This window comes from Parasteatoda tepidariorum, chromosome 1 (assembly GCF_043381705.1).
Source record: "Parasteatoda tepidariorum isolate YZ-2023 chromosome 1, CAS_Ptep_4.0, whole genome shotgun sequence".
Lineage (NCBI taxonomy): Eukaryota > Metazoa > Arthropoda > Arachnida > Araneae > Theridiidae > Parasteatoda > Parasteatoda tepidariorum.
In genome coordinates this window covers 61,396,062-61,417,523 of record NC_092204.1, presented here as the reverse complement: position 1 = coordinate 61,417,523, position 21,462 = coordinate 61,396,062, and the positions used below count along the sequence as shown (strand labels likewise).

Here is a 21,462-nt window from a genome sequence, read left to right as displayed (position 1 = left end):
ATTTTATATAATTTAATTTTGCAAAAAAACTTTTGACAACAATTTTCATCAAAAAAATTTAAGTTTCAATAAAAATTATTATTTAGAAACTAAAAAACGTAAAATAAAGAATTCCTACGAAACAAAAAGAAAACAAAAAAAACAATTCTAAAATTTCCTCAAATTAAAATAATAAACTTTCTTGTTTTTTTTATTCATAATCGGACGTAGAGAACCATTCTTTAGAAAATTATCATCAAATAAGAAAAACAATTATTTACAAGTAAAATTTTTTATTATAAAAATTATAACACTTACCTGATTTATAAATCCAGATAATTCCAATATGATATTTTCTTCGTTTGAAAACTTTATTCTCAAATATTATATACATAGATTGTCCCTTCATTACTTTAAGATGACATACCACACAGTAAAATTTTATAATTGCAAGATCTCGATATGAATTTAAATATGTAACTTAGAAACAGAATAGCTGAATTCTAGTTGAAATTTATCATTCAAAATAAAAAAATACCTCCCAAGAAAACGATAAAAATTTAATAATAATCAACATAAATGATATTATTTCAAGTAATTCGGATGATTCTTTATCGTTGTTTTCCGAATTACATAGATTCAGAAATATATACTATTTTATAACTAATACAGTTCTGCATGTACTGAAATTACATTTATTCATTGGAATGAAGTAAGCAATGTTGACTTCACTTTAACTTGTTATGAATTGGAGAAAAAAACAATGTATTTTTACAGTAATACTCTCATCTGTAACAGTATGGAATTTTTGGGTTACAAGTTTGCTGATAATAGAAAGGTAAAAATTATTGAGAAATTTCTTCAAATGTTGGGCGCGTTCCGTTTCTAAAAGATTAGAAAGATAAAGAAAGATAAAGAAAGAATGTACTGAGTCGTTTTTTCAAGTTCTTCTGCCTTTTCCTTAGGGAAATTTTGCTTCTTATTTACTGCTAAGAAAATGGCGTCAGACTTAGCCAATGATTATGATGGAACTAAATGCCTGATATTTTCAGGCCTCCGCTAGAGGGCATACTCAAGCGTTGCGATCGCGAATATTAAAATGTAGATGCATTTTGTAGAACAAACGTCACGTAAATTATATCCCTTAATTTTTGCTTTCTTTTTTCACGTGATGTTTAAAATAAGTTTATCATATCACGAGATCTTTTAATATTTTTGAAATTTCGTTAAAAACATTTGGAAACAAACAATTCTGTTGCTGTTTATCAATTTGATTGTTCTCCAGTAAGTATTAAAAATATTTTGATCAAAAATGTTTCATTTCCTGGTAATTTTCTTAAAAATAATAATTATATTATTATTATAATTTTATTATTAGTTATAAAAATGAGATCTGTTGTTAGATTTTTGCAGAATTTTTTCGTTACATCCATCCGTTTATTAAAACGTACCAAAATGTTTCATGCAACAGAATATTTGCTTTTAAAATATATTAAAGTAATACATCGAACTTATATTAGATTTCAGTTGTAAGAAATATGGCTCGAGTATAAAAATTAGTGTTTTTAAAATTGTTGTAAAAAATTGACAATAGAATGGATGTCATTAATGCGTTTATTTCAACTTTTTAAATAAAATTCTGGTTAATTATTTAACACTTTTTCTGTTAGTTTAAAGAAACATGTTTGCGCATAATGTTACGCTATTTGTTTTATTGCTCCTTACTGATAATTATAAATTTTGTGTTAAATAAGTGCAGTATTACCTAAGTGAACACTAAATCAGGCACAACTTTTTTTTAAAATGGCCATTTATTGTAAACGTAAAGTTTTGTTGTTTGCTTTCTCATTTTAAACATTAGGGAAAGATATTTCGTCTATCAAACATACTTGCATAAATTAATATTCTTGTAAGATGAGCAATGCCATAAAAACATTGCTTTAATATTACGTTGTGAGAGTTTCTTTTTACAAGATCTCGTTTGCTATTTGCTATTTCTATAAATCATCGCATTTTTTCCCAATTTTTATAATGTTGTTACGATTAACATTCACCATGATGGGTGTTTATGTTACTAACTAAGTTATGATAAATATTAATGATGAAAAAATTTTGCCGAACACTTTTGTGAATAGTACCAAAGTAGCTACCATACATTTTTCTGAAAACAGCTTCCTGAGATTCCATAGATATTTTGAAGAAATATCCCTAAATGACCCCAACATTTTTTTTCCCTTATTGTAAATTCTTTATGCCATGCTTCAGAGTTACGTAAGGTAATAGTTTACAATCTGAGGCCCCTCTCATTTTTGTTGATTTGCAAAAAAAAAAAAAAAAAATGCATATGTAAATAAACCAAGGACCAATTACATAAAGATAAACAAAAGTTGCAGTAACCAGAAGCTGACGTCATTGAAAGCGAAGTCAGCAAATTATATCATGGTAACCAGAAATGGGATATCAGCAAAACTGAACGAAATTTATCGCTAAACCAAGGGGTTCCAGATTCTAAACTGGAGCCCAACATAATATTTGGTTACTCATAAAAATAATTTTAAAACTTTCTGAAATAACATGAAATTTATTGTTTTTTTCCCGCAATGTGATGATCTGTGGCGCCAGTTTCAATTACCAAGGCGCCAAATGGATTTTAAAGCTTGAAAATTAAAAAAATCAAAAACAACTACAGCTTTTCTTATGGGATGGCTATGAGTTACGAGTTATGTACTTTGAATTGTTCCTCTGTGATGTTGGCTTTTAGTTTCTTACTGGCAACTGCACGAAAGTTTTTAAAACTTAGCGATTACATCGCAATATAGAAATCTTCCCCATTTATTTTTACCATTGGTGAGAAGAAAATTTTCTACGTCATGGGATCACTTTCGGCTAAAATTTGGGGTTGGTTATTGTAAAAATGCTAAAGGGTCACTACTTTTTCGTGTTTATTTATTTTCGAAAAATAATTGTTAAATTTGCATGAAAAACAATAAACTAACTCAAAAAACCATCTCATACCAGTCAGATTCCCCAGAGAGAAGATTTGAAAGTTTTTTTCGAATCATAAGAAGAATGAAATCCTTGTAGAAATTGCATTTATGAGTAATTTGAGTAATTATGAGTTGTGGATATTATTTGGGAATAAATTCTTTTTATGTTCTTCATTTTTAGCTTTATTTTTATAGATCCAATGGTTGTTGAAAAATTATTCATGCAAATAATACACTAAAAGTAGATATATTCCTTTTTTTTACATCTTACATCTTACATTTATAAACATTATTTCAAGCTTGAATCATTTAATTTGCGAAAATTTCATTTCATTATTACAGTAATTTTCGACAAAAGGATTTTACTTCAATAGTAATTAACAACATCCCAAACAGAGGAAAGTATGCTTCGAACATGTGTTTCATGGGTAGATTAAATATTAAGATAAAGGTTTTTAATATTTAATGAGCCCATAGTTTATTTTGAATAGCGAGTATAGCCACTTTGAGCATAGGCATACACTAATTTTTCACCGGTAGTTCGTGTCTGGATCCGAATCATGATTGGTATAAGCTTTGTTATGCGAATAAAAACATAAAAGATATTTACTATGTACTTCTTAGTTTTTTAAAAATTATACTTTTATTCTAATTTATTACACTGTTTTTCAATCTAAGACGATAATTAGAAACCAATTCTTTACTGCCTCAAGAAGTAACTTGATGTGTTGCTAAGTAGAATATGGTTGGTACCAAAATTTTTTTATATCCAAATTTTGTATCATTCTTTTGCAAACCTTAGTTATTTATAAGATTTTAAAAACTGATAATCTTCATAATGATTTTGCCAACCTGGTGTACGTTTGGCTTAAAAATTCAAACTTTATTTTCTCACGTTGCTCAGGTAAATACTGTTGCTAGAATAAAATAAGGCTCCTATACTATCAGAGCTGACCTATCAAGCAGTATTGCAGCAAACAAGTTCGCAAGTTAATGTTATGTTAGTATTAGTTATGTTATGTGATTATGTTAGCTCTTTGCACCAAAAATAAATGATAAGTCGGCCTGTCTAATTCAGGGGCTCTAGAATAAAACAATTCTTAAATAAATACTTCAATGATAACTTTTGATGGTTGTAGACTTTTTGGTCATTATCCAAATTGTATTGTCTGTAATTTTTTTTTAGCAAAAATGATTTTAAGAATGCCATTCAAAGAACGTGGTAAAAAATGAAAATTATCATTTTAAAAGTTTTTTTTATTGTATTTATCACACATAAATACTTTTCTGGTATGGTTTCGGAGAGAGTATAGTGATGCAGTACTCCTTCCACAGAAGTATTTTTCAAAAATATTTTTTGAGTAGTGCACTCAAATAGATGTATTTTACCTTAATCGTGTTGCATAATCAAATATAATTGCTACTTTAATTGTATTTTAAAAATATAAACGTGTGTTTTTTTTAAGTTAATAGAAAATAATCTAAAAAAGAAGAGTGTCACAAAAATGAGCTTCATGCTGTTTCAAATATGTCATTATGAAAAGCAATAGAATATCTTATTGGAACAAGAATAAAGTTCAAGAGCCAAAAGCATTCTGTTTAGCCCCCCATTTCTAAACTAGATCCGTGTAATTTAATTTTTACCATTAAAATTTCAAATTAGTTGGTTTTCTTTAAAATTCACAAGTTTGCATATTAATACTCTCGGTGCTGCCATCTAGTGTGGCAGAAACTAGACGTCCAAGTTAACATGACCAACGGTATCTCACCCATTGTGGTGGTCCTGAAAGAGTGGATACCACTTCTGACGGACGTACTAGGTCTGCTCATCGGGAAGACTGATTGTGCAGCTCATAGGAAACATATTAATATACCTTTACGCCATATTAATTTAACTTTCAGTATCGCTTCCATGTTATAATGTTAGGAGACGCTTAGTGCTTAAATGACAGTGGCTGAAAATTGAAATGAATTTATTTACTTTTTAGACTCAGAACTGAGAATTGAATTCTTCTGAAATGAAAAGTGAAACATATACATCTGTTTTACCTGTTTTGTATGCTGATACTCAAGGACAACAGGAAACCGATGTTATATCTACATTAGCAAACGCTAATAGCGTTCTCTATCAAGAATCTAGCTGGCCTCAGATTATCTCTTCTGAGCCCGAACCCCTTATTCCATGCATTTTATATCAGTGTCCTTTATTTCAAGTGTCATGTGAGCAGATTCAAAGCCTCATCAGTATTTGCCATCCTACAATGACAGTCAATACGTATGAAAATATCAGCTTTGTCGCAGAATATAATCCAAGTGCATTCAGCTTAATGGATTCCCCCATAATGTCTACTTCTGGATTCAGTGAAGGGTGCTTGCAAGAAGTTTATACCAGAGAGGAGATTTCAAGCTCAACCATACAGGAACTGCAGAAGGAAATTACTGATTCATATCCTATAGTAACTAATTATGGCGCTGTATCAATATTGCTAGGACATCTTGTGAGGGTTGATATATCTCCAGAGAAAGCTATATACATGAGTGTAGCGCCTGTGGAAGGCGTCGTTGCCGTGAGTGCAGATGGAAGCAAGAGTTGCATCATCCATCCAAATGGTAGAGTGTTTCATGATAGAGATGAAGTTCACATGGCGACATTGAACCGAAAAGCCAAGATTTGCAAAAGAGGTGTCGTATTTACTTCTACTGACCACTGTCTATCGTATTTGGTTGATGAATCTGGAACTAAAACAACAGCAGAACGGTTTAGAGATTTGAGTCAAGACTTTAGTTTCCAGGTATTTTACAACGAGAGCCAACTTAATGAATCGATCCAAAAATGCTTTGATATGGTAGATAAAGCTACCCATAAGAAATATAAAAACGGTGATGAGATTTGGATGATAGATGATTATCGAATTAAGCAAGATCAGTGGGGAGATGTTAAAATCACCCATGTGAAAGATCCTAGAGTTATCAAAGCTTCGCCAACAAATGGACAGCTGTCAGTAAAAACTAGAATGGCTGATATGAACGTTGGACGCTATCCAAATAATTATTTATTGGTACGTAAAAAATCAAAAGTTGTGTCTGCCAGTGTCAAAGGTTTCAATGCTCAATGTGGAACTCAAAGAGCTGGTTTCAACAGCACTGGAAAAGTAGTACTTCATTAAGTGTGATTTTGAAAGGAGTGATATTATAGTAGACTCTTATTTATGACAAATATATGCTAACTCTGATAAAATGTGCTAGAAAAGCCATCTAAACTTGAAGGAATATTGCATGAAGCAGTTATTTATAATTAGATAAGTTTTTCGTGATTTTGATATCATCAATACTTAATATTGCCAGGCAAAGTTTTAGCCACACAATCATAACATTATGCTGCCTGATTTTAGTTAATAATTGAACTTTTCAATTAAATAGTTGTAATGTGACTCATTTATTGAACGAGAAATTTTATATTGTCTTAATCAACAACAACCAATTTTTTAATATAATTTAATCGTAAAGATAAGCAAAACTGTTACAATCAGAAGGTTAATATTTATTTGTAAAACGCAATTAATGTATTTTTACTTTATTATAAAAGTTTCAAAGAAGAATATGAAATTGAGGTTGTCTTAAACAAAGTTTAATGTAAGAGAAAATGCAGCTAAGGCACTATTATTTCCGAAAAGATATCTTGAAGCGGAAAAAAAATATTGTTTTTATAATGGTGATATTGTCCAAAAAGTTCCATAATCAGCTAGTTTTTCTTAATTGGTTTAACTAAACCAGACTAAATAAGGTATTTCATTGGAAAAATTCGTTTTCTGCTTTTTCCAATCTTTACAACTAACCCCCCAATATTTTATAATAATTTTTGAATTTATTGCTGATTGAAAAAAAAAAGCTTTTATAGTTTTGAAATAAGAACAAGAGAAAAATATAACTCAAAAGCATTTATGATTTTTTTTCTGCTCAAAAAAAATACAGTTATCTCTTGTAAAGTATTTATTGCTGGGTCATGAAGTTTATACAAAAGTGTGAGTTTCATTTCAAGAGTGAGAATATTTATTCTTTTTGAATTACATTTTTTCTAATTTATGTTTTGTTTTGTTGGAAATATTGTACATCAAGCACCACTTTTTAAAATGTATTACGGCACTTATAAATACAACGTGTTTGTGTCTTGTTACTTGATTACCTTTTGTGATATAATTTATGGAAAATAAAGTGCAAATGTTGAATGTAAATTTTTGTCTGTCTATTTGAGTCTTTTTATGTCGCATAAATGATATAAAAATATAACAAATAATATTGAAACATAACAAATAGTAAATTTTTTAAAAAAAAAACTCAAATTCTTTAGAAAAACCAAGCGGAACCTCAACTCTGAAGGCAATCCGGAGTTGCCGATAGGGTTGTTCAATTGTTCAAACGGTTGCTCTAAAGTGGTTACCATTTTTGTTATTTATCTTAACTTTTGGCTCATATTTTTTTTTTCGTGTGATGCGTTAAATGGAGTGACTAATATTATAAAAGTTATATATGTTTTATGTATAAAAGTACAGTTTTTTATTTAAACCTATTTACGTATCCAACATTGCTAACTAGGCAAGTGAGGTACCGTTAACTATGCATATCATTACGCTAAATCGAATGAGAATAAAATCAAGCTGTCTGATTTAATAGTTTAGCAGTTCGAAAATTTATAAAGATTTCATGTGTAAAAAGCACAATTTTTTTGACTTTCACTTATACCACTTTATGCAACGGACATTGCTATCTAGACAAGAGAAGAATTTCTTCAGATTTAATTTTTTGTGCTTTATCGAAATAGTTGTTTGGAAGAAATGGGGGTTTAATGTATGAAATATAAATTTTTTTCCTTACCATTTACTCATAAAACATTTATAGCATTAAAACTATCAGATCTATCTAATCAATTGTAATTTTTTTTTTAACTTCTTACCACGCGTGTTTTCTCTGAATTTTCTAACTTGCTTTAAAATAAGCGTTTCAAAAATTAAGAGAATTGTTAGAGAAAAATAAAATAATTATTTCACAAATAAAAAAAATAATTTTTTCAAATAATCGAACGCATGCCTTTACCGACAGAAATAAAGATTAAAATTTAAAAATAAAGAAATGCACTCTCTATTATTACAATTTTTGTTGCATTGCAATTATAATAATAATGTAAAAAAGTTTAGCGAGTTGTTTGGCGAATATTTTAATATGAAGTTTCTCGCCAGAAAAATACGTCATCTATATAAATTCAGAAATTATTTCTATCCAAAGTAATCTAAGTTTTGATTGGAACAAATTTTAAAAATAAGTTTTAATTTTATTAGTTCGAAACGAATAAATGTTTCTAAAAGAAAATTTAACTAGAAAATAGTTTACGCTCATCGGTACCGCAGGTATTGTTATGGTTCATCAACTGCATTTAAACTGCTTTCTAATCATATGAAAGTGTTTTAGATTTTGAAATTTAAAGAAGAAATGTTATTTTTTCACTCGATAATTGTTGTGCATCAGCAATGAAAAATTTCATCCGATCATTCTCTCCATCTCCGGTGACGCCATTTTTTTTTACATTTGCGAACATCATCGCATGAAATTAAAATGACGTGAAAAGCAAACGATCTGATTGGTTTAAGTGTAAGTTGCTTTTATTTATAGGCAATTTTTCTTTCAACAGACAGAAACAGTTGCTGATATTTCGGGCAACTGTGATTTCTACATCTCACGAGTATTTACGAGCAATTTTTGTAGAAAGTGATGGATAGGATTGCGCTTACGGGTGACTTGCCGGTTTCGTTGCCGGTAATTTTCATCGTTTGATATACCAATCAGGTATTGGTGGAGTTTAAATTGAATGTATTTTGCTTTATTAATTTGTTGTTGTTGATATTGTAACTTTACAAAAGAGACAAAAATTAAATGACAGAGTATAGCAGTTTTGGTCGGAGAGCAATACTAACTGGCTATTGGTGACGGTCTGAGATGCACCTTTAAATGACGATCCAAGAAGAATACTGGTGCATGGGCGCATTAAACTAATACAATTTAGAATAGAAGGTAATTGGTGGTTGTTATTATTTGATCTCTGCTCCACCTCCTAGTGCCTCGAACAAACGAGACGTTTCACTGACCCAGGGGTTAACAACGTATTGAAACGGAAGGGCAAAAAGTTACAAATTACAAAATTTCTCTGTTTTTAAAGAGTCACTAAAAATTTTTGATTTTATATTATAGTATTAGCTTATATGTAATTAATTTTTGTTTTAATATAAGCGGGTTTAAATATGGAATAATATTTATTCATATTAAAACCCAAATATAGATCGTCACATCAATGAGAGCACTGGCTTTGCATGCCTTTTAAAGGTTTTATTAAATCTGGCTTATAACTTGCTGTTTTAAGTTTCAAGCACGAGTGTTAGTTGACTTCTAACTTTACTTTTTATTATATTCATGGAGCGCTTGCTTACACGAATATGTCGACCCAAAGATCGTCAACACTAGATATGCTAACTTCTTCACCTCACTGTAGCATTCTGGAAGACTATACCATGGGCCGAATATGAGAACCTCAACTCGCGAAATTTCTTTTAGAACTGTAAACTTGTGACCACTAGTCTGCGCGATGTGCAAGCATTTCTGGACCTTTAAATCTTCCTTTTTGCTCTTGAATTCTGTAAACTTGCCGCTCCACAAGTCGTTGATTTTCAAAACTATCAATTGCATTTGAAGCAATCCAGCATTGATTCCAAATGGCTCAATATTGATCTCATTTGTATTTGTGCTGAGAGCATTTACTATGAACGATCTCGTGTACTTTTGTTTTTTTGATTTGCTCGAGTCTCTCAGCAAATCCATCTTTCATGTTTTCAAAGCTATGCTGAAGTAATTCATGTCAATAGTTGCGTGGGTCTCATCGCGATATTCCTTCAAATTTTTAACATGAAGTAATTTACCTCTATGTCTTCAACCAAAAGAAGTATGTATTTTTTCGAAAACAAATTATTTTTTCTCGTAAGGTATAGGTCGGGTTATCTTTTCCGTTCAGATTTAGTTTATTTAGTTTAATTGCGGTATTAACTATGAAGTTGAATTTTTGCCGCCATTTGTCTTCTTCCAATTCGGGATGTTCAATGTTTTTTTTTATTGAGGAATGTTTTTATTTCACGAAAGCACAAAGCAAAACGTTGCAATAAGTTACCCCTGGAAAACCATCGCACTTTATTGTGCAGAAGTAGATAAAAAAAACTGGCTATCACCTTCTTCAAGGAAATCTTTGCACTGGCGATGGTAGAAAGGTTTGCCAAGATGCTGTTAATAATCTTAATTACCAAGTTCATGATCTCGATTCTTTTTAAATTTTACTTAGCTATCTAAAACAGCAAACAATTTATTTGCCATTATTACTTCCTTAACACAATCCTCAGATATGCAAACAAATTCTTTTTCCGATTTTATTATATTATACGCGTACATACCTTTGAGAAGACAATTTGCTTCTAAATCGTATTCTTCTTTAAACACCAAGCGAATGATTTAGTGAGATTACCAAGTTACTTAATTCAATGATTGCCAAATGTGTTGCAAACTTAATAAGGTACCAAATTGAAGCTTGTTATTTTATAAACTAACCCTTTTTAAACTTCATAGCACTAAACAGTGGTTAAACCTAATCGGAAGCATAGTTCAATTTAACGTAGTAATAATAAAGCTAAACAAAGCAAATAAAGAACAAATAGTGGTTCTAAATTAAGGGCTTCATTTTTATTTCTTTTTCATGCATTATTCCTTTTGTTTAGCCTTATTCATATGTAACGCAAAGTAAATCATATCTTTGTTTTCGCATCTTTAAGATTCGCAATGACTTTGTATGATATTATAAAATAAGGTACCCTTACAATGTTGAACGAAGTTTTTTGAAAGTGACCTCATAAATTTGAATAAGATACTTGGGTTGACATCATTTTACACGACAACTTATTTGAAAAGTGAATATAAGGTTAAACTTGGAACGTAAGCAAGATTATACAAAGTGGAGACCATAGATTTATAAAACACTGACATCTTAATTGTTCTGTACATAATATCTGAAATGATACATCATTTTTTAAAGTTTTGTCCATTTAGAAACAAAGTTTTTAAACGAAAATCAAATAAATGATGTTAATTTTCTAATTAAATTACATTTAATAAGCGTGATTGAAAACAAGCATAAATTGAGACCAAAAGGTTTTTCAAAGACCTATTTTCAATTTTTGTATTACATTTAATTTGGTATTTTACAAAAATAAAAGAGCATCGTAAATGTCCAAATGTAATAAGCTGAAATAATAAAAACTTTTTAGGGGAAATATTTCTCTTTCCATATTAATGCGAGCCATAAAGTTTTTAACTTATTATTTACGAGTAGATCTCATTTAATTGATTAGGTACCAATGCACTTTAGTGAGTTGATCGTCCATTTTAATGAGATTTTCTTGAGTTACAAGTTTTGTAATCAGTTTTATTGAAGTACAGTCAGTTTTATGAGATTCCAATAAAATGAATAATTGAAATAGAGAGAGGGCTATGCCGAGAGTTGTTTATAACCAAGATGGAAACTTGTTTTAATAGAAATGTATCGATATAATTTGCTTATTACTAGCTGAATATGCGTTCTTCGTGCTGGGTAAAAAAAACTAAATTATCAATAAATCAGTACTGAACAAGACTGCAAATTCAAGCACAAAAATAAAAGACATATACGTGCACAATTAATAAAGCTGAAATAATTCCATTTTTTTTGTTGGCTTTCCCGGGAATTTTACGTTATTAGATTAAGCAGAACTTTATTTTAGTAGTACATCTTATCCAAATAAAGATTAACTGTAATCAGCATCATTTGGTCTAATGCTGTCGCTCGAGGCCAATATCATGATGGTCAAAACTTACCACAATTTACAAAAAACTATTTCCACAGTATATTAAAGCTTTGCAGTATTCGTGCATTTTAAAAAGGTAAAAAATATAATAATATTATAATTTGTACCTGTATAAGTATATTTGGTGCATATTAAAACTGCACCTTTCACGGTAATACCAGTAGTGCCTATTACTAAAATTTTTAAAACATCATTGGTGTCGATAATAGTATGTCAAATTTTTTTACGTTTATCTAAAGCGAAATAGTACCATTTCTCCATTAATTTTTGTTTCAGTACGTAACTTATTCCTCATTTTAAATACTGTTGATTTCAATTAATTTATTTTTGTATAAACACATTTTAAAAGCGTAACTATAAACGAAATAAACACGCGGTTCTAGAAAACTTTAAAAATATTAATTAGGTGATTTAGTCCACGCATGCTACCACGTTCACATTGATCATTTAGTTTATCTGATGTGCCGAATAATAAATAATTAGTTAATAAAAACATGCCATAAATTCATCTTTTAAACATTGAGAGCTATAAGATAACAAGCATTGATGTCAAAGTCGATGTTAAGAATAAAATTAAGCGAGGACTCAAGTTTCTCCACAGTTTGCTACCTAACGTTACTGGTTGACTTAACGTTGCTGGTTACTAATTTTAGTTGTTTAAAATTAAGTTAAAAAAATCGTGAAGATTGCTAAAAAATGCGGTTTTGTCACTTGGTTTCTGATGTGTAAACATGGAAAATAATAAGTTAACACATTTTCTATCGCTAACTTGTGACAGAAAAGACGAAGAAAAAAACTGAACCATCTGAAGTTCAAGATGATTAAAACGAAAATTTAAAAAGAAAACAATTACATATATCATTGCCAATTAGGGCAACCTAAATAGAAGATCGCGGTGAATTTTTATACCTTATAAATTTTATATTTTTTAATGCTCAATAGCTGATCCTAACGTTTGTTAGAAAGTTGTAAAACATTTAATAAAATTTTATTATGAATATGAGCCCGTCAGAGAACGAAACGTTTTTTCATCAGTAAACGAGTCTGAGCTCGAGTTGGGCCTGGGCCGGGTCTCAGGCCAGGGTTGAGTCCGTCTCATCTCTAATTCACACGTATAAGCTTACATATTAGACGCACAAGATTTGCATCTTTATTTCGAAGCAGTAGTATTATAATTCACTCAGTTGTTTTCAGGAAGTTCAACAAAATATGTGTACAGCAGTGAACAAAAAAAGATCACTTACATGCATACCTGGTTCAGTTTACTTCTGATTACTTAATATTATATTGATACTATTATACTATTATAATACTATTTGCTTAGTATTCTGAGCTATATCCCTTATTTAAATTTATACACCAGAAAATAATAGTTATAAAGTTACTAATTATTAAAAGGTCTTGGGCATTAAATCCCGCATAATATTTAAATAAATAAAAGTAAATTTATTTAGTTTCTTCTAACACGCTCTTTGCTACGATGCTTACCTATAATAACAAATTAAATAAACCCTCTATTACAAAACGCATGGATCTCTATTATGAAACGCTTGCTAACGAAAACGTGAAATCAATAACGTTGATAACAAACGAAAAATTAAATGTTTAAAAAAATGCGTCTGAATCGTATAAATTGAAAATAAAATAAATATAAGAGAAATTTAATTTAGTTTTGTTCGAAACGTGCTTGCAACAAATAATCTTAATTAATTTTAAAAAAAAAACAGCTTTTTATATGCTTTATGCATGAAAAAAAGATAAAGTTTGTTTATTATCTTACAAAAACTCAATTTTTATGCAATCTGTGCCTAATAACAATGCCATACAATTTTTGAAAGATCGATCGTGGTGTGAATAAATACATTAGCATAATATTTGTAAATCGTGTATTTTATAATATATTTTGCGCGAGCATGCTAAACAATGTTTAGGTGCATTCGGGGATTGTGATGGATTGTTCTTTTGACGTCTTGAATCCCTTATGTTGATAGAACAAGATATAACGCAGCTTCTTTCTTATTTAAATTTATACCCAGATTGTTATTTGAATTTAAAATTCTTACGTCACACGTTTCAAGTAAATCGGTTTTTAAAGTGAAATTAATGCCGGTGTAAAAAGGCGGCATTGTGAATAACCTATTACGCATTCTGGATTGAGTTTGAGAATACGTTTGGGATAATTTAATCTGTTTATGCATGTAATTTTTCTTTAATGTATCGGATTTCTTTGGTGAGGAAGTTAGAATAAACTGGTTTTTTTATAATAGGAAGATATGCATTTTATATTTCCTACTTTTTTCTTTCCATGGAATTTTATTTAAACAAAGATTATTTTCTAAATAAAATAATTTGAATTGAATGTTTTTATAGCAAGAGATTATAAGAAAATAGCATTCAATCTGTGAGGAAATTGTAAAGCTAATTGAATTCTACCATGGTTGAAATTTGTTGCATTCTAAATACTGATCCAAGCTTAATTAATGTTAGAATTTTGCGTAGAGATAAATTCTGAGAAAATTACCGTAAAGTATGGTAATGGAATTTCTGGTAAATAAAACCATCATTCTAGTCATAAAAAACGTTATTGAAATCTATTTGGTATTCTTTCGTTCATATGGTAACGCTTCACCGTAAGTTCTGGTTGTCAAAATTATAGTTTTTATATATTTAGTAAAAATATAAAGATTAAAAGTATTTAATGATTTTTACACCATGCTCTAAGGTATCATGATAACATTAATAAATTTTACCACATTTGTCAAAATTTATCTCATAAAAAAAGCAATATTTTGTTACTAATTTTACCAAAATCATTACCACAGTACTTCGGTAAAATTATCAAGCTTTTTGGAGTTTCTATAGAGCCAGAAACGCGGTAAAATTTACCATATTATGGTACATTTGACCATATTTTTTTCTTAGTTTGCAATATGAACCATTACAACTTCATGTGAGAAATCTACATCTATAATGGTAATGGTTTCTATTTGTTTAAAAAATTAATGGAAGAATAGGACTTAAACAAAAACATGATACTAGCAGTCAGTTCAGATCTCAAGAAACTGCACATGGTTATAGTTCAATAGTTAAATTTAGTTCTTAAAATTATCAAATTTGTTTAGAAGTGTGTTGAATATAGCTCTATCTATACATAATAATAAATGCGGCTGTGTGTGTGTCTGTCTGTCNTTAGCTTGGCGAACAGCTGGGTGCCTTTGGCGGCTAGTACTTAATAAATATAAACTGACGATGTTATATTGAACAAGGAAATATAATTTGAAAGATGGATTTTTTAATTTTCTTTTTAAAAACCTGTAATTTTAAACATTTAGTAAAAGTATAATGGCATGATGCAATTTCAACAATACTAAACTATTTAAAACATTTTCATTTATATATTTACTATTTTTTATTCTAACCCATATACAATCTTCTTTACCTTTAATGTTTTTCAATTCTAAAACCCCATTTTGATTAAAAAATATCATCGATTACTTTTAAAGTACTGTAGGGGGAATCAGGATTTGATGAATGAAGGCGGGCACCGATGAAATTAATCTTTGAATCTAAGGTTGAAACATGTCATCCTAACCTTGCTATCAGTTCAATCTTGTAGTGACAAATGAGAAGGGTTTGATGGAGCTTCAAAATGTTTCGTGGTTACTAAGCACCATTTCTGTTCTGACAAGTTCTGTTCTTGACAAATGGCTGAGAAGCGTCGATCGCTTTAACGACTGCCTTCTTCCGGTACATGGAAGGAGGTGATCTTAATAAAAAGCTACTTTGGATGCATAAGTTCTTTAGGGGACCAATGCGGAAAATTAATTGTTCATGTTTGGTAATTATGGGGGCTAATTACGTGTCTTTTAATTATATTTATCGTCTTAGGAATACCTTAGGAATGGCACATGATTTATGTCATAAAAAGTAAAACATTACGCAGTACCTTGTAATTTGCTGATTGATTTTTTATAGAGGGAAGGTTCTTGAGTTATGTTAAAGTAGATTGCGGAAATGGAAATTTTAGAAGGATTTCTGAGAGGCTAGGGAGGGGAATAGTATTAAATATATTTGTAGCATTCTAGAAGATTTACTCGCTTGTTGTTGTTGTTACCAACATCACTTGCCAATGCTAGCAAGGCTGTTATGGCAATTCAAGCGATTTAAGGCAGAGGGTGCGTTTCTTGTTTTTAATTGGTGCATATATGGGCAATAATACGATTTTACGCACACTAGTCACAGTCTATTTTGCAGGGAGGACCCACTCATTCACCCATTCCTAATTTTGACCTGGACCAGAGAACGATCAATCTCCAACTCAGTACCCCAAAGGTGTTGATTTGTTATGAGAACTTGGAGGACTTTGTGACCCCGATTGATTTAACATGTACCAGGCACCATTTAATACACGGTGATTCTTCGAAACCCACAATCTGACGAACTTGATCAGAGCATCCTTCCAACCAGGATATCCCGGCTAGCTCATGTTTATAAAGAAGTACTCAAAAATACTGAAATAAAAAAGAACAGCTAAAAAGTACAGAAATCAATCATTTTAAACATTTAAAGTGATTGATTTCAGTACTTTGTTGCAATTTTTTAACTTTTATTCCAGGTACTCAAAATTATTTCGCTTTTTTTACTTTACCAAATATCCCCAAACAATGAAAATATATAGCAACAATTTTATAAATTGAAGTAAATAAGAAAAGGCGGGTGAAAGGGTAAATTATCGTAGATTTCGCGAGAAGAGTAAAAAAATTCACTAAACGAGGGGTTTGTGAGAAATATTGTGAAAAAAATTAAAGAAATAAAACTTTTTATTGCGATTTTCCTCCTCCATATTACATCTGTTTGTAGAAATTACCGCTTTTCTGTCTTCTCAGAAGAAATTAAATGGTTAAAATAATAATTTTTCCTCTCGAAAAAGGCTCAAAACTTTCACAAGAAAGTTAGAAAGATTTACTTTAAAATGGCTTCCTGATATCTTTTCTTCAGTCGCATTTAGTCATGATTGTAGCTAAATGCAAAATGAGAATTGATTAAGAAAAATTTAAAAAAAATATTGTTTTGACTGTTTTTACTATTTTAAGGGGAAAATCCTTCCAAGCTCTCTACAACTGTTCGCGCTATCGAACTTTCCTTTCTAGATCGAAATAAGATGTTTTAAGGTAAAAATAATTATTTCTTCTTATCTGAAATCAAATTCACGAAATCCATGAAAATGACAGAAAATGATAAAATAGGAAGGGTTGCTTGCAATTGCATTGAACAAATTGCACAAATATGCAATTTGAATGTAATACACAGTGTACAGTGTTCATCTCATTTGTATAAAAGTCAATAAACTAATGTCAAGGTTGGATTTTAAAGTAACGTGTTATCACCAATAGTTACTTTAATAAGGATATACCCGCAATTCTTCTTAAAAAAGAGTTAAAGAAATATTTAATTGAAAATCTTTCTTATAAAAGATTAATTTCAATATTTAAAAATGTGATGTATCAAATTTCAGGTTTTTGATCAAACCATTTAAAATTTTTCCACTTTAGAATAAATTAATAACATATGAAAAAGAACAAAATGCTTATAGCATTTAACTATGGTCAGTAATTGCTAAACTAATTTACCATTCATTTGAGGAAATCTATGATCTTAAGTGTGATCGCAATTTCTAGGCATTTTAGAGAATAAATGCTTTTTTTAATGTTTTTATAACAACAATTTAATTGGAAATATATCATACGCAATTTTATATAAAATATGATATAGTTAATATTTTTTCAATATTATCTTTCTATATTTCAATATTATTTTCCAAGTACTTCATTCTGTGATAGAAAAATCGCTATTGAAAATGCATTTCTTTCAAAACTTTATTTGTCGACAAAACATTACTTATTATTTTACTTTTTCTGACGATTCGAATAACTTACTTATAGAACTTTTTGAATCATAAGTTATGGAAATGATTTAAAAGGAAATGTGAACTTTAAATCTCACTTTAAAAACTGAAAGGTTTTCCGTGTAATCAAAGTAAATAAAGACTTAAAAGTTCCGATTTAGAAAGCATTTTATAATGGATTTTTCTTTCGACTTAAAGAGAAACGTCATCGAAGTAAATCGAATGTTTACTTATTGGTAGCGAAAGTGAACTAACTGCATAATTAAATAAGTTTCCCATTAATATTGTAACCTAATTTTATTTATTATTTCTTACACACAATGATTATCATTAATATTTTCCGGTGATTACTAGCAACAAATATCTGATTTGGTAAATATGACACTGATTATTGGGTGTCTTAACATCGGTTGACTGTTTAATAAAATATGGAGTTTATTATCCATCCATTATTATCCATGACACAAATATGGAGTTTATTATCCATCAAAAGCACCATTAAGTTAATCAGCTTAGTTGGCTTCTTTAAAACGTAAGCATATTTTTTACACTTTATTTTAATTATAAATTCACCACGTTATCCATTTTCATCAAGTCTAAAAAATATCTCAAAACGCACAAAATTTGAAAGTGAGAAAATGCAAGAGGAAAAAATTTAATCCATTCTGACTTGATCAATACGAGTTTATGCTTATATATTGTCTTGAAGTTTGACTAAACGTTTTTGAGAGCTGTGGTGGCTCAGGGGATAGAGCGTTCATTTTTCAATGAGGTGACCGGGTTCGAATCCCAGTGATGGCTTGGTCGATACTAATTCCGCTCTCGGCTCACATCAGACCGCAGTGCTGACATAAAATATTCTTAGTGGTGGACGGATCACGGGTTTGATTCCCCTTGCCGTCAGGCTAATCATGGGAAATGTTCGTGGTTTTCCTCACCATGTAACGCAAAGGGGGGCTAGGTCCATCAAAAAAGGCAAATTTCTGCCGATACTTGATACAGGAGTTCCTTTGTCTTCTGGATTGGGTTCATAATTACAAGATAATGGAGTTGAATGTTAGTAAAATCAAAAACGATGGTTATAAAATTTACCTTTCTGAATCTCAAAATACTTGGAATTCTCCTTTTGAAAAGGTGGACAATCTGGTTGACGGAGGTGGCTAGTTTTTCTTTAAAAATTTAGGTTTGACAGTAAAATTTATTTAGGTTCGAAAACCATTAAAAATTATTATAATTCCAAAAAAAGAGACTCTAGCTTTTATATTACAAGTTTTGAATGGATTCCATAGGAATAAAATTTACATATTACTAATTGACAAAGTTTCTTTGGAATTTTAAAGGTGGATAATTTTTATATCGTATACTAAATGTGTTATAATCTGTAAATTTATAGATCTCGGGTATTGTATTAGAAATGAATATTGTGAAATTCAGTTTATCATGTACCCTGAATATGTTTGAGTAATTATAATGAATATATTTGACAACGTAAGTTTAAGAAGCATAAGTTACAAATCTTAATTTTGGGTATATTTATTTTTGAAGTAAAATATCTATTTAAGTTATTAGTGCAGTCAAAAAATGTTTTGTTATCAATTTCTTATGAAACTGATTACCTTAATTTTAGTTTTTCTACAAAGAAAATTTATATTTCATAAATATTTGTCAATATTTTTTATGCATCATACATTAATAATGAATTTGTACCAAAATTATGTATAAAAACATCGATATCGGTTTGCACAATCGATTAGTTTATGGACCACACTTTGTGTCTTAGTAACGTTTAAAAACAAGCTTGTTTTTCTGCAATAAGTAGCCGCTTTTAAAACAAGATAAACTGTTTTGTGTACAGAATTGTTGCCTTGAGCTTTTGTCATATGTCCTAATAAGTTTTAAGTTTATTGATTTTATTACTTGAACGACATATTACTTAGACGACAATAAATAGTGATATTTTCAGTGTAAATGTCGTATAAAGAACAAAAAATAATTTTAATTTACTAGCTATTTTCCAAATATTTTCCAAATAATTTTCCTAAATTCTAAAATACATTTTAACCGTTTTCTTACGGCTGATATAGCGAGTAGACCAGAATAGTATAATCAAGCTAAGCTCCGTCAACAAAAGGTTAAATGTATTTTGATTTAATAATGTCAGTTTTTCTTTTGAAGATTTTTGTTTATTTCTAAAATTAATTTGTTTATTTTCGTTTATTTCTTAATTGATTATTTATTCTTCATTATTTATTTGATTATTTCGATTTTTGTTTATTTCTAAAATTAATATAAGCGGAAAAAGAAACAGGTGTTAATTTTCAAAATTAAGCAAAAAGAAAAACATATTTTTGAAATAACCAGTTTTTTACTTGAATTATCAATTAGTCATGCATTTGTTAATAACCAAGTTCAGCGACTCTTCTGTTTTCCAACAAGATACTGAAGCTTGGCAGAAAAACAGAAATATAATATTGACTCTGATATTTTAGGTAAATTAGACTTAAGTAAACTTAAGAAGATAACTTTAATTAAATAGTAGTACTGGCTGTGTAATTATCGAAAAACCTTAAAAATTTTAGTTTTATGGTTGATTTAAAAGATTTATTATAATTACTAACTCTTTGATGCAGATGAGACAGCAGTATCTATTATACATAAATTTTTTGACTCTCTAGTTGAAGACAAAAACATAATAATTTGGTATTTTTTAAACATAAACAAACAGTCGAATAACTACTTAAAATATCTGTTGAAAATAAAAATGAAAATTTCTTTTTATTCATATTCAAAAGTTTGCGAATAATTTATTTTTTAAATTAAAAAAAAAAGGATTGATGAATAATTATTTCTCTTAGATCTAAATAATTTCAAATAAGTGCAATTTTGAAAAATTACTTTTTGGAAGTGAGCCGTGTTTGGAAGATTTTACCTTTAACGCAGAAAAAGACACTTGTATTTCATGTTATATTTCTTAATCATAAATATTTAAAATGCTAAATATAATATTTTTCATTTATTTTGACACAATTAATACAAAATAATAAAAAAAAGTATGAAAAATATGTTCAATGAAAATTCTGCTTCGAAGTGTTAATAAAGATTGGTTATGTTTTTCTGCCAATATATTTCCGAGTATTATAAAAGTATTTTTCTTAAATATGCACTATCAACAAAACACAAGCAATTAAAATAGTACAAAGCTTGATGTATATATATATATATATATATATGAATTGTTATATTAAAATTCAGCTGTTTCTAGCTAATTTATTGCCAAATTGCTAATCTGCTAATTTATTGCCAAGCAATTAAAGCAAATTCAGCTAAGATAAATTTATATGGATTGCTTAAACTATTCTAACTATATGAACTAAGCCTGAACCTGTCATGAAATGATGAATTGTTCTTTAATTAAGGTATATGTGTTGAATCAGTTGACAGAATGAATTTCTTCCCTGTTGATTCAAGCGCAAAGCAATTAGTTTCCTTCTTTATGAATAGATTTATGTGTATTAGACATTGAAAATTCAAAATATTCTGAAGAAATTTGCATTAAAAGGCAAATTACTTCAAAATTATTTGTATTCAAATTTTTTCTATTATGTATTAATTCAATCATTATAAGGAACTTCAGTTTTCTAGTTAACAAATAATATGCTGTTAA

The 21,462-nt window shown here is 29.2% G+C and overlaps 1 protein-coding gene across 1 annotated transcript; it reads left to right on the top strand.

Annotated features, from left to right (window-relative positions):
• Positions 1 to 1,159: 1,159 nt before the first annotated feature.
• Positions 1,160 to 7,192, top strand: LOC107452646 (uncharacterized). The gene is made up of 2 exons (XM_043039293.2): positions 1,160 to 1,263; positions 4,955 to 7,192. The coding sequence occupies exon 2, from the start codon at positions 4,985 to 4,987 to the stop codon at positions 6,131 to 6,133; it is 1,149 nt and encodes a 382-aa protein (XP_042895227.1). The 5' UTR covers positions 1,160 to 1,263; positions 4,955 to 4,984; the 3' UTR covers positions 6,134 to 7,192.
• The last annotated feature ends 14,270 nt before the right edge of the window (positions 7,193 to 21,462 follow it).

Coding starts and splice junctions, on each gene's coding strand:
- LOC107452646 (XM_043039293.2), top strand. CDS start 4,985: ATGAAAAGTGAAACATATACATCTGTTTTACCTGTTTTGTATGCTGAT.